Below are 27,377 nucleotides of genomic sequence, written 5' to 3' on the forward strand. Positions count from 1 at the left end.
CATGTGTTCGTAGTGTTTTTGTCGAATCAAATATTCATTTTTCGTTCGTTATAATAAGTGTTTAATTCAGTTTAATTTGATCAAAATCATTATTCGTTGACCACGTGGCGTCAGCCATTGTGGTAATCGTTCCATTCATCAAATTCAATTGCAATCAATTCATCATTTAATTTTATACTGATCATTCATACAACTGTTATCGCTCATTATTGTATTCATCGCTATCATTAATTGAACGTATCATTTCATGTGATAAAATCATATATACATAGCATCGATCATCAAGACCACATTATTGTACCACTCAAGGTCATTCATTATTTAATCATTTGCTAAATTCAATTCGATCAATTTAACGTTATACAAATTACTATTTATATTGAGCCAATCATTAAATTAATTATTATTGCATTCAAGTGTTAATTGTTTGTGTTATAATATTTTGGTTACTTATTTTTCCTTACAATATATTTTTATATTATTTCTAATTTTCAATTGTATCCAACAATTTATTCGTTATTCCAACCACCAATCCATTTTCCATGGCAGCTATCTGTTTGACTAACATCTCAAACAATATGTAAAAATGTTTGATTTATTAATGTTCCTAACCATCTAATATAATAATTTCCTTTTTCTCGAATATAAAAACATGTAATCTTTCTTTGACGCTAAAACTATTTTGATAAGTAATGATTCTTAAAACAAAAATTGCTCTGCGGCTAGCATATTCCTTTCAAAGGTCAGTGGAAGCGAAATTCGACCCCAGCGGATGTCTATACACAGTGATGTCACCGTGCTTCAGTCAACAGCTGCAGTCGATCACCCAAGAAAAGGACCGCGAGTGAAAACGAGCGAGAAAAAACGAACGACAGTCGGAGAAAAGTACTATTAATATTGAAACAAATTTACTGTAATTGTTTATTTTAATTTAGTAAGAATTTCACGCATCTGATGATACACATTCACCATATACTATTATATTATTAAGTTATTAAATAGTGTAACGTGGTAAGTAGGATATTTTTAAAAAAGAGTGTCTTTTTAGAGTACTTAAATGCCAGTTGGCGAGATCTGACAAAGGAACGCTTCACTGTTTCTCTAAACTTAATAAAATAAATGATATCGGGTGATACTTGTTTACGACTCACCTAATTCACTTTATCGACGAACAAAAAACAATTTCTAGCCACGTGCAATGTTTAGAGGTAATAGTATTAAAATGGAGAATCAACCGGAGCGTATCGGAGGTACACCTAACTGTCACTAATTGGCCAATTGATTCCTGACTGGCGGCGATTGCAACTATAGTCTGCGCATTTTAAAGTAATTTCACAATTTTACTTATATATGACATTTAACATTTCACTGTCGAAGTAAAACTCTCTCTTCCCTTTTGTCACTTTCTTCGAACATTAACTGTAATTGTGCGTCAATGTACCAACAGACAGGTACGCATTATGAAATTATTTTTGAATTACAAAGAACAGGAGGTAGATAAGAAAATGACCGGTTAGAGAAACGCCAGTCTCCCCTTCTAACAATCGAAATTCTACGGAACATCTTTAAAATTTATGAATACGGTTGTTACCATATCGTTCTTAAATATTGATTCTAATATCTTACCAATTATATAGAAAATTTCTTCCTGAATAAATATTTGAATTCGTTTTCTAATGAGTCATTGTTCGTAAAAAACCGCGCCTCCGAGCGAACCAAATAGTCTTCACAAGGATTCAGAACGGGGTACCTCCTTGAAACTTGTTATTTAAAAGCTCATCATTTTGCAACAGTATATAAACTATTCGTTATTTTGTGGAATATTGTTCCGTCCAACAGTGATACGTGAAACGATAGGCAAAAATATAAAAGTGATTAATATTGGAAGAATGTCTTTCATCGGTGAGATAACTCTTATATTAATTAATTTGATTAAATTATATCGTTTTATGTCACGCAACGCTAAAGACCAAATCTAATAATGTGTTTTACATATTTAATCCTGTAAGTGCCACCAGCTTATACAGTCGATTGCCAACAATGGTATTTCAACAATATTAAATATTACTTGTTCAAAAACAATTAGTTGATCTGTTAGGGAAGTCGAATGCGACTAAACAATGCGATCACGCGAAACTTATTATTAAATAGGTCCTTGGAAATTAACCGTGTGTTGGATATACGTTTGACGTTTTTAGTAATTAATCACAAAAAATGAAGAAAGGATAAACTATGAATTGCTTGCAAAAGCGGATGTCAAGGACAGATTTTCAAATTAGGAATTGTCGTCTGTTGCGTAGTATAATTTTTAGTAATTTTAAATGCTCCAAATTTGCTTTAAGTACAATAATGCATCTCAATTCCTATGTGTTGAAAAAAAACTCATTTTAAATCAATTTACAATAGAAAATTTATTCAAAATTAAATATTTTCAACCACAATATTTGATTAAAAATAAATTTTTTCTATTATTTAAGAATTTTAATAGTAATACAAAGTTGCGTAAATATTTATTTTAGTGGCTTTGTTCTAAATCTGCAAACCAAAAGTTGCACTGCATATGTAATGCAGTTAATGTTTGAAAGTAAACATTTTTAGTAACGATTTATCCAATTTATTATAACTTGATTTATTTAACGATGTATTTAATGCAACACGTTTCATAATTAAGCGCAGACCATTCAGTTCTTCAGAAAGACGAAAGTTGTGGGTCCAATATACTCAGCATTTCTTATTATAAAAGGCTTAAGAAGTATATGATATTTTTGGGACAGTCTCCTTTGCAAACTGATTCACGTAGCAATATTAATGTTACTCTGATAATGTGTATTAACGCTAGCATATTACTGCCTTCGGTAAGTGGAAATAGCCGATTAATTAATGAATAATGTTCAATATTAACAATATTGGATATACAACTTGAAAAATAACGAATCCTAAGTTTCAACGTGAATAAACAGACAATATTGTTTCACAATCGCAACATGCATTTCGGTAGATTTTCCAAATGCAGTTGTCGTTATCCGAGAAGGATTGGGACGGGGTCATCGAGACCCAACCACATTTAATTACAGCTGCTATCAGTATTGTAAAATTATTAAATCTTCATCTCAACAGACAACATGTATGTACACTTTCTACAGTAAATGGAGCTTATTATGTGCACAGAATCATAGAAATACGCAACATTATAGTTCAAAGAAATATATGTCTCCGTGAAAGAAGAATGGGAGGAATTAAAGCTCGCCAATGAACTGCATTATCTAGAAGTTCTCACCGAGAGAGGGAGCAAAATTGCCCAACTATACAGAAGTAAGTGCTTTCACGTAATTTTCAACAGATTTTCCATTGGAGTTTTTATACAAATTTTCGACTCATTTTCGGAATTAATTCCTCGTAAAATTATCAATCCAAAGTCCTATACCATATTGCTACTGAGAGTTTCGCTAAAGCTGCGTTATGGAGGTAAAATGCATTAAAGTTTACAGGCAGAATATTTCGTGCACTACATCCAAATTTCATATTAACATGTCATAGTAGTCATCATGAAGGCACGTAACTCGGTTATTAAATTTCATCTCTATTTTAAAAATGTTTGCCTCGGATTCGGTGCTCTGAATCTCAAAACAGATGGAAATCAGTAAACAAAAAATGTAGACTGTCTGCTGGACGTTCTATACTTCCCAGCCCAGTTTCACGAGGTTTGTACGAGTTCGGTGCATTTCGTGTAATCCAGTGTTACATTTCTCAAATGTTACACATCATTCTAACGGTTTTAAATTCATATTAGTATCTTAAATATTCATTGCGGCATTATACACCTTTTAAAAAATCGTAACCTAACAATTGATGAATTTCTACTCGTAAAAGTTCCATTTCCGAAACACCACACGTATATTATAATAGCACAGAATTATGTGTCGTAGCGATGAAATTTAATTTGCAACGTAATATCTGCCCAATTTTGGTCAGAGTATATGCGATAGAAATTTAAACAGCACCCGTTCAAAGTTATACTCGCCAACTTTAACTGTTCACACCTCCATATACAAACTTCAAAGTGCAAAATGTTTCGATTTATGTTGAAACGAGTTATTGATTTTGAAGAAAGTCCCTAATTTTTGTGGACATTCAGTATTTTGTATACCTATACTGACAAAAGTAATGTGTATACTTTTCAGGCATCTTATTATCATTTTTGGTACTGTTTATATCGCTTCCACTGATTAATCCGTTTATGGACATTGTCGTACCGCTAAACGAGTCCCGACGGCGAGTACAACTACTAAAAGTTTATTACTTCGTAAATAACGACGAGTACTTTTATAGCATATATATTCACGGTACTATCAGTGCGATTAGTGTTATAATAACAATAGTCTCCGCAGATTCTTTATACATGGTAATAGTTCATCACGCTGTTGGATTATTCGCCGTATGCGGGTAAATATAATTGTGACATTTGAAACCTTGCACACTATATTATTGAGAGACAAGATGTTGGTATACTCGTCACAAGCTAAACGACACAAGGAGCAAAAGAAATCATCCATAGGCTCCACCTAATACATTTCACTGTTTAGGTTCATGGCTTGGCCTTGGTTTGTGGTCGACTTACTCAATACAGTAATCCCTTCCTAATATTCGCTGACTTGGTTTCGCGACGTGAACATTATCCAAAAACGGTTTATTTCCGGAATCCAGTGAGTGCAGTAGAGAAAATTATTCACTGTTCATTTATACTACAGGTTCTAAAATCATTCGAAAGTCAGAGTGTGTAGTTTTTTTTACAAATTACATGATATTCGCATTGTAACTCAAATTTGAAGTAGGAAGGCTGATTTGTTAAAAACATTACGTCTTTTAACATATTCATTTTTTATTTTTTCGAATCGTTTTAGTGAGTTCAACATTCTTATACAGGATCTTCGGCCACCCCTGGGAAAAATTTTAATGGGAGATTCTAGAGACCAAAATAAAACGAAAATCAAGAATACCAATTTGTTGATTGAGGTCTCGTTAAAAAGTTATTAACGTTTAGATTTCTGCCCGTAAAACGGTAATCTGCGAACAGTTGCGTGCATACGACAGTGGTTCTCACTCAGCATGAGAAACTCTGCTTACTGACGTACCGAGAGCTTTACAGATTTGGGAGTGAGACCCATTAGAACTGTCCTGTCCGAACCTGTCGCTTGCACGCAGCTATTCGCAGATTGCCGTTCTGGAGGCAGAACTTTAAACGTTAATAACATTTTAATGGAGCCTCAATCAACAAATTGGAATTCCTGACTTTCGTCTTATTTTGACCTCTAGAATCTACCATTAAAATGTTTCACAGAGGTGGCCGAACACTCTGTATATTTCTTTTCATTTTTAAACTTTGCTTTCAACATTTTCGAGGAAGGTTAGTCGTATATGTGAACGTTTAATGACCAGACCCATGAGATCCTACTCTATTCTATTGTTTATACTATTTTATGAATTGTTTTATTTTTTTCCTACATTCCCTATTCTTAAGATTTCTTTTCAAAGGTTTTAATTTATTATTAACAAAAATAATGTTATGTGTCTTTTATGTATAATCATCCTTTTATATTTGCATTATAGTATTACTCTTTTTTTCTTTTATTGATATTTCTGAACTTAGTTACATTACTATTATAAAAAGTAGATTATAAATATATTTTATATTCTTTTTCTAATTCTTAGAAGTGTAAATATGGTTTTGTTTGGTATCATTTTCATTGGAGAAAGCTCAGCATCGCAATTAAAATAATTCAAAAGTATTAAATTAGAAAATATTATTTTTGTTCTTTTGGTGATTTATTGTGTTATTACCGATCGTATCGCCGAAATAGTTCTAGGAATTGACGGGAATGACTCTGTGGACCATATCGAGGGAAAAAATAACAAACATTAGCGAGGAGCCACTGTAATAACCAAGATCCTAACAAGTGAAGGGGATTCCCCCTGACCCTTGCATCTTTTAGTGTGTGGGTAGTGTGCCATCACTTCGTCTCCCAATAGTAGCAACCATATTTTAATTTCCTAGGGGACCCAGCACACATTGCTAGCTATTTTTGCATTTTGTAAGAATTGGACAAATTGTGATAGTCGACATATCAAATTTTTTTACATATTTTCAGAACTCTTCTAATAAATTTAAACAAGAGTCGCAAAAATACCCGAAGAAGAAAACAAACCAGTCGAAATTAAGGATTAGGAAATAGTTAAACATTAATTGGCTTAATATTTTTTCAAACATCCACGAATTTTATCTAAATGAACCTTTGAAAAAAATATTTTTAATTTAAATACAACTATCACGATTCATGTCAAACCATAAATATTATAGAAAAGAAAGTTTAAGATCCAACATTCTTCGAATAATTATTCGTTATATCTGAAACGTACACCTTGAAATCGTTTTCTACCGAAAAATTATTTTCTTCATGAAATAGAAAAATTGTTTTCTACTGAGTTGTTTAAGACAGGTTAAACATTTTAGCTGCACTAGATGATCTCCAAATAATAAATAAAACATACAACAATGCTTGGATAACTGCGAGTCATTTTCGATTGGATAAGTGAATAGTACAAGTGTCAGACTACTATTATATTTATCCTCTCGTAAGTATTGTAATATCGTTATACCCATGTAAACATCTGATAATTATGTTATCAATATTTGTAATATCATACAGCTAAATACAAGAAAAAATCAATTTGAATTTGTATTTATATTATATTATTCCATACTAACAATCAAAATATAAAGTCTGGACTGCACGTATAAGAGTGGTTCATAAGGTGCCATGCGGTGGTATAATTATGAATCATATTAATATGTTTCACATTCGGTGCTCATTTCAATGTATGGCAAGATACAAAGCCGAACGGTATAGCTCGGATTATGCCTTTCTGGGACCTGAAAATTAACTGTCCTTTTATAACCAAGAAACTTTGGTCCCGTGATTCTTACAGTTATCCAAGATTTGCCGTATTATCATTGTTAACCTTGAACAAAATAGTTTGTGAAAAATTGTTCGCGCCGCATGTAGGTATAGTACATGCTTAGGACAGAGCATCATAACTATTCTATATCGAGTTCACCAGTTTTTATATCCATTACTTGCATAGAAATAAACACAATTTTGTTAATACGAGTAATTCTGATAAATACAGATATAAGATTGGAAAAGCAACTGAAAATAATAATATGACTAAAAATGGAGGTGCTTCGAACGGCAACGGATATCAAGACTTTAGGCAGTGCGTTATAGTCCACACTAAAGCTATCAAGTTCGTATCAATTAAATAACATTAAACTAAAAACAAAAAGTTTTATGGTGTTTAACTGATTTATCGTTACACTCTGGTTCAAGGTTTTTCGAGATCCTGAATAATGTAAATCGAATAAGTTACTTAATTCTTATTGGACTTAATATGATAGGTATTAGCATCACAGCATTTCAAGTAAGACACATGTATATCTTTCGATAATGTTGTTTCTACGGACTGTTAAACAAATCGAAATTTTATTTCCCAGGCTGTTGTACACATGCACGAACCTGATCAAGCTTTCAGATACGGTATTTTCTTCGCTGCTCAAAACTTTCATTTGTTCATTCTCAGTTTACCTGGACAAATGCTTGTAGATTACAGTTTAAACATAGTCACCAACATGTAAGTTTCCAATGCAAAAAAAGTTGACGATAAACGAGCTACTAAGTTATTTTATAGGTTATTGTGCATTTTCATTTAAGTATATTATATCAAAGAGTGACCATTTTCTTGTACATACAACCTCTCTGAACTTACTAATGCTCCTTCCAAGCAAATCAATTAATATCTGTTTAAAAATTCGTTCAATGCCCATTTAAGACCTATTCATCATTCAAAATTTGAAAGATATAACACTAGACTTGCCACGATCGACCAAACGACCGTTTTTAAAATTTCGTTTAGAATTTCAAACGTACAATGTTATTTTAGAGACATTTAACTTCACGACCTTTCTTATAGTATACCTACAATGAATTTTTCAATATTCACTTCTATTCTCATTGTTTGTTTTTTTGAGGAAAATGTGTAATCTGTCTTGCCTATCACTGTCGGTTATCTGACCAGTTGAACGATTTATATTTTTTTGTAAAAGACGCTACCTCGTAAAAGAGAAAAAGGAAGACTGATCATTAAACTGGTCTTCATAGGAGTGGGTATACATGAAATGTCGCTAGGTTTAATGTTAAGTAAATGGGATTATGTTTGTGTATGCTTATACTGAATTAAAAGTTTTCATGGTTAAATATACAAGAATGTATCAAATACGTTGATACATTTAAACAATTTCATTAAATTCTGATAGATACATGTCCGAATGGTATCAAACACCGCTGGAAGTACAAAAATTACTCCGTGTGATGCAAATAAGATGCAGTAGAAAATGTACATTGACAGCAGGAGGATTATACGAGATGAATATAGAGAATTTTGGAACGGTATGTAATAGTATGAAGATAATGGAACTATGATTTATCACACATTAGTAGACGAGTATTAATTAATATAAAATTTAATTTTAAGACTATTAAAACGTGCATGTCGTATTTCACAATATTGTTGTCAATGCAACAATAACTCCTTGTTACTATTGCTCTGTAAAGTATCCTTTTTCTGTCAGAAGTGCTTTACTAATCGATCGACGTAAATCCAGAGGAAATGTAGTAAAAAGTCGCGATATTACGATAGATACGTATATGTAAATAAAATTGTTACACCGTATGATTATTCAATGCTATTATTTAAATGTGTGTCTGGACTAGATTTTTACTTGTTCACGGCTATTTCTAAACTGGTTACACTATCCTATTGTTTGTTTAATACACTTCATCGAAGACAGTTTGTCAATCAAGTTGTGTCAAACTAATATACAGAGTGTTAACTGGCATAGTTAAAATGTGTATTTGGGGCCCCAAAACGAAAAAATATGCATTTATCATCAAAAGTATTACTAACTTTATATTTTACTGATTCTAATATTGTTATTTTCTAACTATAATTAATCGAATGAATACTTGCTGAGATCTACTGGGTACCACCTGATAAGATTTTATCAAACATATCGGTAGAAAACATTATATAGCTTCACTACTTTTTAAATGAAAGTAATAAATCTTGGACGATAAACAAGTTACGATTTTGCTTAAGGGGCCATTCTACTATGTGGTATTTAAAAAATAGAATTTTTTTTGCGTTCTCTTTTAGTATGTAGTCTCGAAAATGTATCTACCAAATCTTAAATTGAAATTCGGAAAACTAACGAAGTTATATCCTGCTGAAATGTACCACGCGCAGGTATAACAACTGGACGAGAAATTTTAAAGCTGTTTTTCTCGAAACTACATTTTTCATATTACATACAACTATTCAAGATATCAACATCAAAATTTATACAGTATCTTTAGAATTGATCTCTCTATGGCAAGAACTAGGATAATTGCGATATATGCAATACTTTTTCTGTTATTAACAAAAAAGCAACCGAATATATGAAAATATTCAGTATTTTTTCGTAAAATAGCTGCCATTTTGCCATTTTTCGTTTTTTTGAAAAGATCCTAGTTCATGCCGTAACCAAACTTATCTATATTAAGAATATCTTTGGATTTTGGATTTCGGATAATTTGTTCGCAAGATATCACCTACGCAGTCGGGCGCGTAGTAGTTATGTGTTGCAAAAATTCGTAAATGTAGTTAAATATATTGTTGCGTCGGGGCGAGGCGTTTCTTGTCAAACTCATTGTAACACACAAATTATGAACCCAAAACTAGGAACACAAACTAACGAACAAGGAACTTTATTAACAGAGCTTTGGTAACACGCTCTCACTCTACGAAGTCTCTTGTAGTTTTGTTCTTTTAAACCGTTGCCGGTTCCTCTAGCAACCGGAAGACACGGGACCTCGCTCCCGCTCGTTCGAAGGGGCAGCTTCACATCGTTGCGGAACAGCCTTCACGTTGCCGCAACGATGCATCTTCAATCCGTCGCAACAATATATTTTACAGTGGTGTCTAAAACTATTCGATTACAACAACTAGAGGTCTACGATAAGGCTAACGAGGAATGATGTGACGTGAAATGATCGTGTTCGAATTCGAAGTTAGAATGAGAATAAGCCTATTTTGGGACCTACACGGGGTGTTTGGCCACCCCTGGGAAACAATTTTAACGGGAGATTCTAGAGCCCAAAATGAGACGAAAATCAAGAATAGCAATTTGTTGATTGAGGCTTTGTTAAAAAGTTATTAACGTTTAAAGTTCTACCTGTAGAACGGCAAACCGCGAACAGCTGCGTAAGTACGCATGGAAGATTGCAGCAGACCAGTGCTAGTGATTCTCACGCAGCATGAAAAATTTTACTTACCGACGTTATCGACAGCCTTAGATTTTTGTATCCACTCATGGGAATGCGAAATCCTTACGTTGAAAAGATTCAACCTGTCTTATGAAAATCGAGAAGGACATGTCAAAACTCGTCCGACGAGATTTTCACAGAGAAAGGGTGAATGCCACTTCCAATACACAATCTTAGGCACAAAAATCATCCACAGCGATCAAACACAGTCCACAATTGTTCACAGTGTTCGCAAGTGTCCACAAATAATCCTTTCGAACACTAACCACTATGCAATTAAATAAACACGTCGCACAATTTCGGGAAAACGATAAAGAACACTAGCGTGAGCCTTTCCTTCTTGCTCTTGTAAAAGAGAAACAGCTGATATACGACCTCGCGATAATCGGCATACGATTCCAAGTCTCGACTGCCCCCGCATTTTTACTTTCTGACCTATGTAAGGTATAAGGAAGGTACCATAATGAAAAAAAAATTTCGAAAATTTTATTTAGCGGAAATAAACGTTTTTGGACCTCCTGATCATGTTGTGACTATTAAAAAAAAATAAATTTTTTTTTGTTCCTATGCTAGTAACATGATTGCGTCTAAACAGCTGAATGAATTTCAATGGAACTTTACATTTAAATTTTATGTTCTCGTTTCAAGGTCTGATTAGATTTTGACCGTGATCAGCTCCCGGATAATGATGATTATACGTCTTATAATTTTATAATTATTTCGATACATATACATTATTTGTAAAAAATTTTTAAAACGATTTATATAAATTTTAAGAAGGATTAAGATCAAATAAACTTTTCTCCTATTTTTTCTAGAAAGGAAAAATTAAACGAAATCTTATACATTGCATACCTACCTAAACCACATTAAAAACGTTTTCTACAAATATTTTAGAATAATGTTGTTCAAAGCAGTATCACTCGTAAAGGCTTAATTAAGGGTTCATTAAAATGAAAAACTCTTAACCACTACCGTGCACGCTGTAACAATCTTCAGTACCGAATATTTTGTAAAGATATGATTTAAATAGGAAAATGAATTGCTACAGAAATAGATTACTACTGATTTTTCCCGCTATGTTTTTCAATAACCGTATCAATTTATTACACAGAATCAAATGTTATACAGGGTGTTCGGCCACACCTGGGAAAAATTTTAATGGGAGATTCTAGAGTCCAAAATAAGACGAAAATCAAGTATACCAATTTGTTGATTGCGGCTTCGTTAAAAAGTTATTAACGTTTAAAGTTTCACCTGTACTGAATTTTTTTCTCGAAAATGCACAGGATTTCGGGGGTATATCTATTCACCAAAGTGATTGTAATTGACCCCCGCAACCGAAAATAATTTTTCCAGAATGATTTGAAATTTTTTCCGTCGTCGAAAAATTTCAGCACCTACCCGATTTTTTTTCTCGAAAGTGGGTAGCATTTCGGAGGTATGTGTATTCACCGAAAATAACTGTCATTGACCCCCGCAACCGAAAATAATTTTTCCAGAATGATTTGAAATTTTTTAATTTGATTGTTAATAACTTTTTAATGAGGCCTCAGTCAAGAAATTGATATTCTTGATTTTCGTCTTATTTTGGCCTCTAAAATCTCTCATTAAAATTTTTCCAAGGGGTGGCCGAACACCCTGTATATTTGACTTAACTTTACATAACAAAATAATTTAAATATTGGAAAAACAATAACGTGCACGTTACCGTTCAATGGAAATCTGATGGATTATAAGAAACGGCTGGAAAGTACAATGATATTCTTGTGCGAACGCTGAGCTCCGCACGATGTAACGCAGTTAGACGTTCCAAACGAAGTGAAGGCATTTTCCCGGCCTGGGAAAATGCTCGTCTGCCCTGGCGAAAAGGTCCTCAAGTGTCCGCCCGTAATTTACGATGGGCCTGGCGCCGTGTAGGCCAGGGCCTGTCGTCGCCAAACAGCCCTTCGGGGCTCGGCCGCTGGTCGTATTCAGAGCAGGAAAGGGGGTGTCGGAATTTTCCAACAGGATCTCAATTTCCCTCCTTCCATTAGGATGTAATAAATCCTTATTTATTTGTAACATTACCACACGTCGTATATTAAAATGTCCACATACGTCTTTTCTTTTTTTTTTATTCCCTACTGAATTCATTACCGGAATACATTAAATTAACTGCTATTCGTGCAATAGAATTTTATTTTTAATTATTGTCCTTTAAAAACCTACGGAGATTGGGCTATGGATGTACATGTATCTACGCCCCTTCTTTCTCCATCCTCGTCGTTTCTACGACCAAGCGACCCGCGAGGAGTATAAATATAACACTGTCATCAACCTGCATGAGTCACTGCTGTAACAGCAGATAGAAAAAATAGAGATAAAGTTTATTTGATTTTGAACCTTCTTAAGATTTATATAAAACGTTTAAAAAAATTTTTACAAATAATGTATATGTATTGAAATAATTATAAAACTACAAGACATATAATCATTATTATCCAGAAGCTGATTACGCTCAAAATCTAATCAGACCTTGAAACGAGAACTTAAAATTTAAATGTAAAGTTTCATTAAAATTCATTCAACTGTTTAGGCGCAATCGTGTTAATAGCATAGATACAAAAAAAATGTCTTTTTTATTAATAGTCACAATATGATCAGGGGGTCTTAAAACGTGTATTTCCGCTAAAAAAAATTTTCGAAATTTTTTTTTCATTATGGTACTTTCCTTATACCTTACATAGGTCGGAAAATAAAAATACTGGGACAGTCGTGACTTGAAATCGCATGCCGATTATCGCGAGGTCGTATTACAGCTGTTTCTCTTTTACAAGAGCAAGAAGGAAAGTCTCACGCTAGTGTTCTTTATCGTTTTCCCGAAATTGTGCGACGTGCCGAGCTCACGTATACGTGGCTTATACGGTAGTATATGCCTGCTATCCCCACCACTCCGTTAGACGCTAAAGAAATTCGTGGTCACTATTGTCGATTTCGATGCACTCAATTATGTCCGATCTGGCCACACTGGTGACGTAAGAATCGGGGGCCTGTTCGGCAGTTGTTTCTCTGAATTTCGTCGATTGTTGGCACAGTCAGCTGCTAGTATCGTTGCATTGTTCAACGTGAACGCAAATCGATGCGAAAATTTCATTTATCCTACAAATCCTTTTTACATTTTTAAATTGAAATATATTTAATTGTTTATAAGATTTTTATAAGACAGGTTGAATCTTATTCAACGTAAAGTCACAGACGAGGTATACGAGTAGACCAATCACCTTATGGACTTTCGCGGCCGAATCTGACTGCCATACCGACCTGAAAATTCGGAGGTGATGTTAGCGGCCTCTTCTCATGGATGGCGATCAGTTGAGAAACTATTCACTGAATTAGTATTGATGGGCAGAAAGCTGTAGTGTGTGCGTAAATACATGTGAGTTGGCAGTGCAGTATTATCAGACGGCAAGCCTGTGGCCAAAGGAAACTGCCCCTCCACTTACACACACAATGCACAACCACCTTGTATATGAGTTCTGGCGTTTCGTATAGCTTCGGGGATTCGAGAAAGGCGGCGAATGTGAGTCTACCCTTCTTACTCTCAACACAACTGAAATTCGACCTAGCATCACGGCATGCGATATCGAATCTCGACTGCCCAGGCATTTTTTACTTTCCGACCTATGTATGCGCGTATAAGCAAAATACCATAATGTAAAAAAAATTTTTGAAATTTTTTAACGGAAATACACGTTTCAAGACTCCCTAATCATATTTTAACTATTAAAAAAAAGACATATTTTTACTATGCTTATGGACGTGCGTTCATATATTTATACTATTTATGCGATTGAGTCTAAACAACCGAATGAATTTCAATGTAATTTTAAATTTTTAAATTTGAAACAATTTGGAAATACTGTCCTATTTGTCCTCTTTGTTTAGCAATTTAAAAAAACGCTGATTCGTTGAAATCAATCATATTAAAATAAAAGACTGGAAAATTTTTCTTCTTTCAATGAAGGAAACTCTTTTACTTACTCTTTTTCGAAGGCGAAGGTGAAAAAGTCGATTTCGCCACGGCAACAATGGTTGGACGGCGACGCATGGACGTTCCCCCGAAATAGGGGATCGGTTTTTGTTTTCCAGAAACGCGAGCGAGGCGATCGAAAACGCGAAACGCGTTAGTTGGATAACGGAGAGAGTCGCAAGGTTCCGTATGAAATAAAAAGACACGACCCCTAGCAACAGCATGCGTGTTTTGTTTGCCCCACATAGTCATCCAAAGGCTAAAGCTTGAAATTAAAATCAAAATAAAAATTAAATATACAATATAAAATTTTTCTATATTGCAGAAGATAGGGATAAATTATAGTTAATTGTATTATGTAAAATTTATTTCAACCACTTGAAAAATCATCTTCAGTCTTCTCCATTCATCATCAAGCCTTTCTTCTTTGAATGTAGATTAACTTGTTTTATTTCCAATTAATTTATATTTACAGGCATGTTTCTATAAATTTCAAATCCATTAATCAATTTGAATTCGTGATATTATGTCAGCCAGTTTCGAAAAAATGGTTTCAAGAAAAACGCATTTAAAATTTCTGATATGATTATTAACCGCTGGGTACTCTTCCCTTTAAATGACTATAACTTTGTTACTTCTACAAATTTTAATGAGTCTACGTTTATAATAATTGCTAAATAAAGAGGACGAGTTGCAAGCCAAAGATCAGTTGCAGGGTTTTTAAAAAAGACAGATTGGCATTTTTCTTCTCATTGTTTGCAGCGTGTTTGCGAGGGATGTGTCCGATATATACATATGGATATAATCAATTCATTTTCCTTCAATAATTCTCCATTGCAAAAATTCTACAGTATTCTTACATTTTTTTATATTTTAAAATTTTCCCATATGATTAGAAAGTAGGTATACGGCGAAAGCTATACAACTTTATATGTATACAGGGTGTTCGGCCACCCCTGCGAAAAATTTTAATGGTGGATTCTAGAGGCCAAAATAAGACGAAAATCAAGAATATCAATTTATTGATGAAGGCTTCGTTAAACGGATATTAACGTTTAAAGTTCCGACAGTACTGAATTTTTTTCTCAAAAATGCGCAAGATTTCGGGTGTATGTGTATTCACCAAAAATGATTGCAATTGACCCCCGGAACCGACAATAATTTTTTCAGAACGATTTGAAATTTTTTTTTTTCGTCGAAAAATTTAGGCACCTACCCCCTGTCGATTTTTGTTAAAAATTCCTTTTTCATTTTTAGTAATTTTGTTTGATGTTCTACAGAAAAGTTGTCTAATACTTTTTTGTAGGTACCCATGAGCTCTACTTCAGAAAAAAGTTTCATTGAAATATATTCACAATTGTAGGAGTTATGGCTGTTTGAAAATTGGACCATTTTTATGGGGTTTTTCTCATTTTGCGGGGTCAAGGACCAACCTTTCGAATAGTTTTGCGATTTGTACATCATTTGTCTCCACCAAAATACGCGTAGTTTGCTTTTTTAAACATTAAAATCGTCCAATCCGTTCAGAAGTTATGACGTTTTAAAGATTCGCATGAAAATTCGGGCAGACATTTCTGGCCAGAAATTAGATTTTCGTTAAGGAATTTTTTTCTCGAAACTGAGTAGGATTTCGGGGGTATGTCTGTTGACCAAAAATGCTTGCAATTGACCCCTGCAACTAAAAATAATTTTTCCAAAACGATTCAAAAGTCTTTCTTTCGCCGAAAAATTTCAGCACCTATCCGATTTTTTTTCTCGAAAGTGGATAGGATATCGAAGACATGTGTATTCACCAAATATGATTGTAATTGACCCCCGCAGCCGAAAATAATTTTTCCAGAACGATTTGAAATTTTTGAATTTAATTGTTAATAACTTTTTAACGAAGCCTCCATTAACAAATTGGTATTCTTGATTTTCGTCTTATTTTGGCCTCTAGAATCCTCTATTAAAATTTTTCCCAGGAGTGGCCAAACACCCTGTGTATAGTGCATGATCGCTTCGCATGAAAAGTCAATAAATGTTCAAAAAGCGTCCAGGTCCGATTTCGAGAAATGTAAGGTCTGTCGGTCACGATGGCTTTTGCCGTTTACTGACGATTCGAACGTGTGGCGATTGGCGATGCTAGGCCTGCTTTCGAGAAATGTAAGCGACGTCAACGATGCAAGAGCGAGAAGGAAAGCGGGTATCAGCCTGTTCTTCTCGCCTCTTCCGAAACTTTACGAGTTCACGTATACGCAATTGGGCATAGTGTGCGAAAGTGGAATGAGGAGTTTCTGGGGCCCCCGATACGCGGTTTGATAATACTGATTTCGAGTCGCAAATACGTTTTTGCCGAGTTATTTTTTAAATAAATGATGTATTACAATTTAAAATAAAAAATAGAGGATTTGCGGTGTACGTATCAATGAGATAAATTCTTAGGTATTTTAATAATCTTGAAATTTTTAAATAACCTTAATCGATTGATTATTCCAATGAAATTAATCAATTAATGTCCAATTATGGACCGTACAGCTTTCATTTCGTTAAAAAATAATACTATTTCTGAAATTTCATTTTCTGTCTCACTTCCTCTTTTGTTCATTTCGAAATCTGTTGGTAACGTTGCGAGTGACACGGAAATGGTAATGGGGCTCTAGAGCCCCAGAGAATCGGGCCGAAAGAATACATTAGGTGATAGGTCTACTCGTATACCTCGTCGGTGGTAAAGTGTTGTTCGCGTTCCCATAAATAGACCAAAATCTAAGGCTGCGATAACGTCGGTAAGTAGAATTTTTCATGCTGCGTGAGAACCACTAACACTGGCCTGTCACAACCTTCCGCGCGAACGTAGCTGTCCGCGGATTGCCATTCTACAGGCGAAACTTTAAACGTTAATAACTTTTTAACGAAGCCTCGATCAACGAAATGGTATTCTTCATTTTCGTCTTATATTCGCCTCTAGAATCTCTCATTAAAATTTTTCTCAGGGGTGGCCGAACACCCTGTATAGTACTTCAGAATCAGTAACTACGGTCCGTTAGGCTACTATCTGTTCTGAACAAAGGAACAAGAATTGAATGTTGGAGGGGAACACACCTAGTATTTGAATTCGTTGAGGCCAAATCAACTCGCCTCCTAGACTCGCGCTAAAGAGAAGTTTATGGTAAGGAAAAGCGACCAGATTGTATGCAACGCCAAGCAAGATAAAGCATCTAGGAAAGACTAAACCATTGTAGTAAGCTGTTAGCGACTGGCCGCCAAGACTCGCGGCTAGGCAAGGTTTATAGCAGTCGAACAATCCAGCGTTACTAGGTATATAAGGAGAACTCTAAGCCTGGGGTTCGGGGGAGGGTGCGGCGGTAATTATCAGAGGTCGGTAAAAAGAGGAGCGGGAATGAAATTAAATATCTTCGATAAAAAGAAGAGGTAACGATCAGAGGTCGGTAAAGAGGAGGAGGGGAATGAAATTAGATGTTTTTGACGATTTAAAAAATGATCTATAGAAAAGGATTTAATGACTTTGCAACATCGTAACATGCCCAGTTATTTCCGATACGGTAACAAAGCAGTGTTTCAACATGAGCAGCAGCAGCAATGTTGAAGATTGTGAGAGGATAGCGAAACAGACTGGAACAACAAGCGATTTGATTCGCAGAAAGTATCGTGAATTGAAAACTAGTAAAATTGAGGAAGAGATTGCGCTGGAAAAACACTTTAAGCCTGTTACTGAACCGCTGAAGACAATTGTCTGTAACACGTTAAAAAATTATGATCTACACAATGATACAGATATCGGAAACGAACCGTTGTTCACTCCGAATATCAAGGAATCGGATAAAATACGATCAAATTTCTGGTTAAATCTTTCGAAACCGCCAAAAATAAAAAAACCAAGATTAAGCAGTTTACCCGATATGAATCCGATGACCTCTATACCGATTAAGACAGTACCAACGACAAAAAGCTTAGCAAACGAAGATGTTTTTGAAAGTCCAAACAGCAGTTTCTCGACATCTGTTCGAAATCAGTTTCAAACACCGGAAGGTGAAGAAACTGTGCGGAATCACCTAGGTCCGCTGAGTAAACATACATCACGCCTGTATTACGCAGTGACGTAGAGGTTGGTATGGATTATGTGTACGGTGTTAATCTCAGCAATGATGGATCGATGCTCGGTAATAAACGTGTTGACGTGGGCAATACCAATAACATAATTATTGATGGCATATGATATTCTGGTACACCCGGCCTTTATAAACTGATATTTAAGAAAAATCCAGATAACGACATTTATACTGAGGCTGATGAACGCAAATATAGGGACATACTGCAGACAACGAGTGCGCATAAGTACAAGCATGATACGTATGGTAAAACATTCGGCAACAAAGGATACAAGTATAAATATGTAATCAAACCTTTATTGAAAGATACAAAAGTTGGAAAGGGCATACCATGCTCTGAAATTATGTACGCGACAACATTCTTTGTATTGTTGGTGCCACTTACGATGGAAAGTCGTGCAAGGTTCGACAAGTAGCACCGCCTGTAGAGGATGGCGATGTTATTAACAAGCTGTACTTGCAAAAAAACATGACAATTATAAAAAATCGACAAGACGAATTCGACGAGAAGATAATCATGTTTCAAGATTACATTCAGAGTTTGAAAGATCAACTGAATCAATTCGAGAGGGATATTACCGAATTCCGAAAACAAATGCATCAATAGCTGGACGTTGGGATGTTGGTATGTTGGAACGTTGTGGCGTTGGGGGCGTTGTGACATTGTCACGCTGCACAGTGGTCCTAAATCGCAAAATCATGGCCAAAACCCCAAAATAAAATTTTTATAATTGTAATTGCGATCCAAACTTCGGTTTCGTTAGTCAGTCGTTTCTCGAGAGCGTAAGCGTCAATACATACTGTAAAGTGAAATTTGCACAAATTTTTTTAGAAGACATCAATTTCAATTCTGCAAAATGGATGCTGTTCCCGGAAGTAAGTAGAACATTTCTGAGTATTAACATATCAAAAATTGTTATCCAGTAAGTTTGTAAATCGGTACATTTATTACTGAAAATAGAATGTAAAATTTCATGCATACATCGCAAACAAGTAAGCAAGAAGTTGCATATTCCGCAATATCACGGTACAATTCCTCTTCAGGCTTGTATTTGATATTATGATCTTATAGAATTTGCAAAAATTAGCTGCCCCTTTTGCCTGACTGATCGTACAACCCTATTTAATAATGCAGGGTGGCCGCGTTACTAAATCACGTGGTCTTTTTCTTGGAAACTATGGCAGATACAACAAATTTTTTCAAATAAATAATGTATAATTTTGGGTGGACTTATTATTAGATTTAATAAATCTTGAAACTAACGCATAAATAAGTTTTTATTATTAAAAATTCTATATTTTTATAATGAACCAGTTGATCTCGTTCATTATTGACTATAAATCTGCATTAAACTAATTAGATGAAAAATTATTTATTTCGGAAACAATTAATAAAATTTGAGAATTCCTAACTAAAACATTTTTTCTCATTTGTCATGTAAAAGCACAAAGAATCAATAAATATGAAGGACCTGCTGCCAGTTGTAAACTGTGCCTTATATCTGCCTTACTTTATGACAGACATGAAACATCTGTGCGGTATTACCTTTCGTTTTCTCTTTCTTTTGTTTTCATTTAGATTTTTTACGTATACAAGGTGCGTGGCCACCCCTGGGAAAGATTTAAATGGGAGATTCTAGAGGCCAAAATAAGACGAAAATCAAGAGTATCAAATTCTTAACTGAGGTTTCATTAAAAAGTTGTTAAAAAATTAAATTAAAAAATTTCAAATCATTCTGAAAAAATTATTTTTGGTTGCGGGGCTCAATTACAATTATTTTGGGGAATATACATACCCCTGAAATCCTACCCACTTTATAGAAAAAAATTCAATACGGACGGTACTTTAAACGTTAATAACTTTTTAAGGAAGCCTCCAGAAACAAATTAGTATTCTTGATTTTCGTTTCATTTTGGCCTCTGGAATCACCCATTCAAATTTTTTCCAGAGGTGGCCGAACACCCTGTATAGCAAACTGGTGATTCCTACATTTCTTTTGCATATATGTGAGCTATATTGGAGTCGCCAATTTGTTTTTTCTAATTATGACTTTTTATTCGTAATCAGCGACCTCGAAAGCCCCTACCTACAAATTTTTAGCTAAATTGAAGAACGCCTTCATATTTTGGCCAACTTTTCGGGATTTGGGACCACTGTGCGCTATGGCTTTGCGACGTTGTGACATTGAACGTCGATTTGATGTTTGATAAGACGTGTACGTTAAGTTTTCACGTCAGTGGCGAGTCATACATGGCTAAGAAGAAAACCTCCACTATTGAGAAACGGTGTCTTGTGGAAGAATTACATGCTCCGGCGAGAAGGCATTTTCCCCGAAGACGCGTCATAGTACATAGGTACGACGACCTATGGCAAGCGGACGCGGTCGAGATGCGGCCTTACACGCGGTATGACAGAGGCTTCCATTACATACTCGCTGTTATCGATGTGTTGAGTAAGCATGCGTGGGGTATACCCCTCAAAACCAAGAATGGAAATGAAGTTTCTATAGCGATCGGGAAGATAATCTAAAACAGTGGGAGGTATCCGAAAAATTTGCAGACCGACAAAGGAAACAAATTTTACAACGCAAGTATGCAAAAACTTTTGTCAAAATACAACATAAATCATTATTCAACGTATTCATTGATGAAAGCGTCAGTCGTCGAGCGATTCAATTATACGCTCATAAACAACATGTGGAAGCTGTTTATGCCTAATGGAAATTCTAAATGGATTGACTCATTGTAACTCGTTGTATCAAATTACAACGCGCAAAAGCATCGAACTATCGGTATGCGACCAATTGACGTTACACCAACAAATGCCGTTAAGCTCTTAACAACGGTGTATAATCACGTAAAGATTGCCGCTCTATCACGATTCAAAGTAGGAGATGCAGTACGTGTGAACAAATTTAAGACAATTTTTGAGAAAGGTTACACACCTAATTGGAGCACTAAAATATTTACAATCGCCGAGGTACAGAAAACTAATCCCGCAACGTATTTGCTGAAAGATGTTTATGGAAAACTAATTGCCGGAGGATTCTACGAACACGAGTTGCAACGCGTTGCTAATTCCGACGTGTGTCTAGTTCAAAAAATATTGCTTAAGAAGGGAAACAGTGTGTATGTAAAATGGTTAGGACTCAATAACTTGCACAATTCGTGGATGCATAAAAGTAATGTTTTGTAATATAATCATTCATTGCTTTAATAAATATATCATATTTTAAATCATCAGAAGGTATCTAATTTCTTTCTCACCGTAATGCTCACGATATATTATAAAAATCTGTGTCCACGAAGAATGTCATCTACATCAGGCGTAGGTAACCAGAGGAGCATGAGAATGCTCCTGAGCGCGAAGTCTCAGCCGGCGATACACGGGGATTCCTGATATTGCAAGGAGACGGGAGCACAGGGAGAGGTCTCCCACTCCTCTGATTACTTAGAATTTTGAAACAGTCAACGTCCGAGTGCCTACCCATTGCAAAGCATTCTCTTACCGCGTTTTGCTTATCACATCATCAAAGATAAAAATGGAATTCGGAAGTGCCTCGCTCGGCGGAACGACGTCGCTGTTATTCAAAAAGGTAAAATAACCAATTTCGTCTGTCGATGAGAATATATTTTTTAGACATCGATATTTCGATTGTTGCAATGATTTCTAGTACACGTATACGTTTTCGAAACGAACGCCATGCGGACTTTCTAACAAAGTAATCAACACGTTCGTTTTACCGCAATTCGATGGACCGCAGATGATACCACGTATAGAGGTTGGCAGCATATTTCTATGCTTGCGTACCTCTTTCTGAGACTGTGTCTTTTTGTCTACATTAGTCACTTTGATCATAGGTGATTGGCGTACGAACTGCTTATTTTATCGGCACTATACAAATGAAGATACTTTCGAGAGAGAGAGCCGGTCTGTTTATTGTTAATAGGAGGACAATAGGAGATCCAGAACCAGCAGAAAACTTTATTATAAAAAAAGGCGAAATACATTACGTTCTGTAACAGGCACGTCTGTGCGAGAACTCACGGCGCGGTGTTCGTCTAAAGAACGGTTCGATTAACAATCGGCGATCGCCGAAACAGAAAAGGGCGATTGCACGCCGTGTGCAAACCACGCCGTGTGCAAAGCCGAACCGTTAACGGATTCCGTCTCGCAATATAACATGAACGGTTTCCTATGACAACACTATTTATAGTGGTGCATAGAGCTGAAACGATCAGTATTGAAATATAACCTGTCGAGTCAGCAGAACGCACATTGACAATCCACCACCATTGGTAGACAACTGTGGCGAATGTCAATAAAAATTGGAAAAGGCCTATTAATTCGCATTATAAACGCGCTTCCGATTGAATTACATAGTCCAGGTTATCAGTTTTGTAGACCGGGGACACATTTAGAGAAACGTTAGGCGCAAAGCGATCAAGGTATCAATCCGCTGGACGCCGCGTGCCGCGAGCATAATATAGCGTATTCGCAACATAATGATTTCATAAAACGACACGTGGCTGACAACATCCTAGCAGCGAAAGCGCGAGAACGCATTACCGCGAGAGATTCCAGTCTCGGAGGAAAGGCTGCTGCTACAACCATTTGGGCGACTATGAAGGCCAAGACAAAATTCGGTATGGGCTTGAAAAAGAAAAAAAAAGTGCCACAAAGAAGCGAATACTTCCAACGGCGAAACGTGGCGGTATCCTACCGATTTTGCCTTTATTGGAGGTTCTTGGCTCATTGGTCGGAGGGGCGGCAGGAGTCGCAAAGATCGTGAACGATAAGAAGGCAATGCAGCGTCAGCTAGAAGGAATGAAACGTCATAATCTCGCCATGGAAGGTCACGGACTTTATCTCGCACCGTACAAACGCGGGCGAGGAGTCTCAAAGAGGAAAAAAAAACGTCAAAGTTAAAATGCCTGAAGGCGTAATCACCAACATACAACTGCAGCAACTGGCAAAGCGTATGCGTATTCCATATTTCAGAGGTATTTTTATGTGCAATACTTTACCAACAGATGGGGTACGCAGGAACGAGAGCGGAATCGTAAATTTGGATACTGTCGAGGGGCCAGGTACTCATTGGGTGGCGTACGCAAAACGGGGAACATGCGCCATATATTTTGATAGTTTTGGCAATCTTCAACCGCCGAAGGAACTGATACAATATTTTAAGAATAGTGTAATCGAGTATAATCACATGACTTATCGGCGCTATAATCAAAGCAATTGTTGTCAGCTGTGTTTGCAGTTTCTGCAGACGATTGACTATCAATTTAAAGACAGTCATTGCACACCTTAACTCCAGTATCCGTTTGAACATGTCGCTGACGTTAATGCTCACCGGGCAAAGTAGCATTCTCGCAGTAAGCTATTTTTCAGCCATCGATTTGAGCAATGGTGATTACGAGCTCGGTCTTATGGACTTTGAGACTTATTACACGATACCGAATGTAAATTTGTCAAATGATAAATTTTACTACGATAACGATGATACGGAAGTCATTATCCCCGATGGATCTTATGAGCTGGACGACATTCACATGTATTTGCAACGATCGCTTTCACGAGGTAATGAAGGGAACCCTTTGATACTTAGAGCTAACAACAATACGATGAAAAGCGAAATCAAGTGCGATTACAGCATAAATTTTACCAAACCCAACACTATTGGCTCGTTGTTGAGGTTTTCGACGAATCGGGTGCTACAACCGCGAAAATGGCACGAATCAGATGCGTCAATCAATATAATGGACGTAAATATTATTCGCATCGTATGCAACGTGACGACTGGTGCTTACTGCAATAACAAATGTGCGCACACAATACATGAGTTTTCGCCTACCGTTCTACCTAGATATAAGATATCGGAAAGACCAGCACAGATCATTTACCTTCTGATCACTGCGCGAAGCATTTCAGATTTGACGATTCGCGTTATGGACCAAGACGGTCAATTGCTAGATTTTCGAAGGGAACAGATCATCGTTCGACTGCATGTACGGAGACAACGACTGTAGTGGAAGATGCTTGTATTGAACGAAGCGGAACGGGTGAAACAGACGACACGTGAAAACAAAGAGAAGACAATTCGATTGCCTGCGCACCTTACTGTATCAAATATTGACTGTCGAGAACCATCATGCGAGAAGACAATTCGATCACCTACGAAATTCACTGCATCGAATCTTGAATTTCTGAAATCGTTTGGTTTTGTCGTACGAAATGCTAATATCTTAAACATTGGAAACGAAGCGATCTTTGATGACAGCATCGTCAAGATTGAGACTCACACGTACAACCCAAAAGAAGCCAAATAAGGAGTTGGAAGCATACGTCGGAAATAATCATGTTGCGTTTATGTTTGATGAAATTCGATATGAACTCAATGGTGTAGAGATCGATCGTAACAGAAACGTTGGAATAACAAGTACCATCAAAACCATTGTGTCCTCAACATATGACAAATCTTTAATTTTACGGAATGCTGTATGGGCCACACAGTCAAACATACCGACAGGTTACTTTAACTTTTGTGTACCGCTCAACATGTTGTTGGGTTTTTGCGAAGATTACAAGCATATAGTAATCAACGCTCGTCATAAACTCATTCTTATACGCGCGCGCAGTGATAACAATTGCATCGTTGGAAATTTCGCGCTGGAGCCGGAGGTCGAATTATTAAAGATACAGTGGCGAATGCCTCGCATTATACTGTATGATACGAATAAACTATCGTTGTTGCGGATTTTGGAAAGCGGGCAATACCTAAGCATGAGTTTTCGTTCGTGGGATCTGCACGAGTATCCATTATTGCGAAGTACAATAAAACATTCGTGAGCCGTTAAAACTGCGACTCAGCTGAAGAAACCGCGATACGTCATTTTTGTGCTGCAGACTGGTCGAAAGAACATCATGTCTAAAGATGCGAGCACCTTCGATGAATGTAACTTGACCAACGTGAAACTTTATTTACACTCTGATTTTTATCCGTACAATGACTTGAGTCTTGATTTTGATAGAAACAGATATCTTTTTGATATGTATGCACATTTTTGTAAAGCTTATTACGGATATAACTGATATGAAACGTTTTGCAACGAAAGAACTCTTCATTGTATGGACCGTTTGTAGTCAACGATTGCTCGTGACAGAACGAATCAATTAAGAGCGCCACCATAGATGTGCGAATAGAATTTAATTGCAAAAAAAAACGTGACAGCAAATACTACCGCGTATTGTTTTATTTTGCATGATCGCGTCGTCGAATACTGTCTATTGTCCAACCTTGTGCGCAGAATCACATAAACAGTAGCATTAGCAATGTTTGTAATATATAAGAGGCGGACACATCGCATTGTGGTAAAGTTTCAAAGATATTGTCACGATGGTACCAACGTTTGTTGGCATACAAGGGTTCACCGACAAACCCGTATTTGTTGTAAAAGAAGTATCGGTGCTGAGAAAAAGAACCTTTCTCGCCCATTACATTTTCAAAAGCCAATATCTATGGAATTTACTATCTGCAGCGGATAACTCTCGTGCTTCTTGGGTGACGGCAAATCATTATGGATTGTCATGGAAAAATGGCATCGTTCCGTACATCATGGCCAAACGATTCATTACAACGGCAATAGTGGATGAAGATGCAAGGACTCTCAGGTATGTTAAGGGATGCCAAAAACGAGACTGGTTGACAAATTTATTGGATAAAAATGCAAATATGACTATCGAGACCATGGATGGTGATTACAAAGATATCGAGTGTTTGAAAAATCTTGATGCTACTAATACATTGCGATGCATCAACCATGTAAGGACTTGTGCTTTACAAAATGTATTTCAATTATACAACTGGTGGTTGAAATACCGGAAATGAATGTTTTTTTTTTTAAAGCAATTTACATCATTTAAAAAGAACATCTAATTTCTTACCCCTCCTTCGTAGCAATTTTATAAAATTATGAACTTTCAGAATACATCTTAAAAATCTTTTTAACGTTTTTGTAAGTTTTGAAAAAATTTATACAAGTTAATGAGCAATGTGGTGTTTAGCAAAACTATGGAAAATGTATGCAATCATACCGATGTAACATTAGTAACAAATTGGGGGAGGGAGATACGGTATGAAGACACTGATCACAATTCCTTGTATATAAATTGTTTTTTATTACATACTATAACAATTATAACAGATAAAAAATATGATTAATATACTACGATTAAAAAATATACAGGGTGGGGCAGTAACTATTAGCACCTCAGATATCTTCGAAACTATAAGTTTCAAAGAAATATTTGCTAAAGTAAATTGCATAGTACGAAGGGCGCTATTGGGTGGCGATAATAGTTTTTTTGCTGGTGGAGGTACTTCGGACATTTGAAGGTCACATCCATTTTTTTAAATGGATCGGTATGTTTTTACTTCCGTATCACGATAGAGGATCTTAAAACGAGTTCAACGACCTATTACACAAGGTCATTGAAGGTCATAGAAAGTAGAGAAAGGCGATAATACTGTTGCGCCGGGGAGTATTGCTCGTCGCTCGCCTCATATTGTCACAACACAATTAAAACAGCACAACGTAACACACTAATGTAAACTGGGAACTTTATTAACAACAGTGCTTTTCAATACGTCTGTTCGCCTTGCGATCTGTCGTAATTCTAATCTTCAAAACGTTGCCGGTTTCTCAGCAACCGGAAGGCTCGGGATCTCGCATCCGCTCGTTTTTATGTGGCAGCTTCACCTCATCGCGAAGCCTCTTCACACCATTGCGACGATGCAATTTCGCGGTATTGCGCGGCATCTTCATACCGTC

General features: G+C 36.0%; 1 protein-coding gene across 1 annotated transcript; it reads left to right on the plus strand.

Annotated features, from left to right (window-relative positions):
• The first annotated feature begins 2,822 nt into the window (after nucleotides 1-2,822).
• Nucleotides 2,823-25,638, plus strand: LOC143347731 (uncharacterized). The gene is made up of 9 exons (XM_076777197.1): nucleotides 2,823-2,855; nucleotides 2,999-3,124; nucleotides 3,195-3,312; nucleotides 4,182-4,443; nucleotides 7,186-7,302; nucleotides 7,386-7,476; nucleotides 7,550-7,686; nucleotides 8,369-8,501; nucleotides 25,417-25,638. The coding sequence occupies exons 1-9, from the start codon at nucleotides 2,823-2,825 to the stop codon at nucleotides 25,636-25,638; spliced, it is 1,239 nt and encodes a 412-aa protein (XP_076633312.1).
• Nucleotides 25,639-27,377: the final 1,739 nt, after the last annotated feature.

This window comes from Colletes latitarsis, chromosome 2 (genome assembly GCF_051014445.1).
Source record: "Colletes latitarsis isolate SP2378_abdomen chromosome 2, iyColLati1, whole genome shotgun sequence".
Lineage (NCBI taxonomy): Eukaryota > Metazoa > Arthropoda > Insecta > Hymenoptera > Colletidae > Colletes > Colletes latitarsis.

What these genes read in the sequence shown, in the direction of transcription:
- LOC143347731 (XM_076777197.1), top strand. Translation starts at nt 2,823, where the DNA reads ATGTGTATTAACGCTAGCATATTACTGCCTTCG. An exon ending in AATTGCCCAACTATACAGAA is followed by an intron (nt 3,313 to 4,181) that starts GTAAGTGCTTTC and finishes TATACTTTTCAG; the next exon opens with GCATCTTATTATCATTTTTG. An exon ending in TTAGCATCACAGCATTTCAA is followed by an intron (nt 7,477 to 7,549) that starts GTAAGACACATG and finishes TTTATTTCCCAG; the next exon opens with GCTGTTGTACACATGCACGA.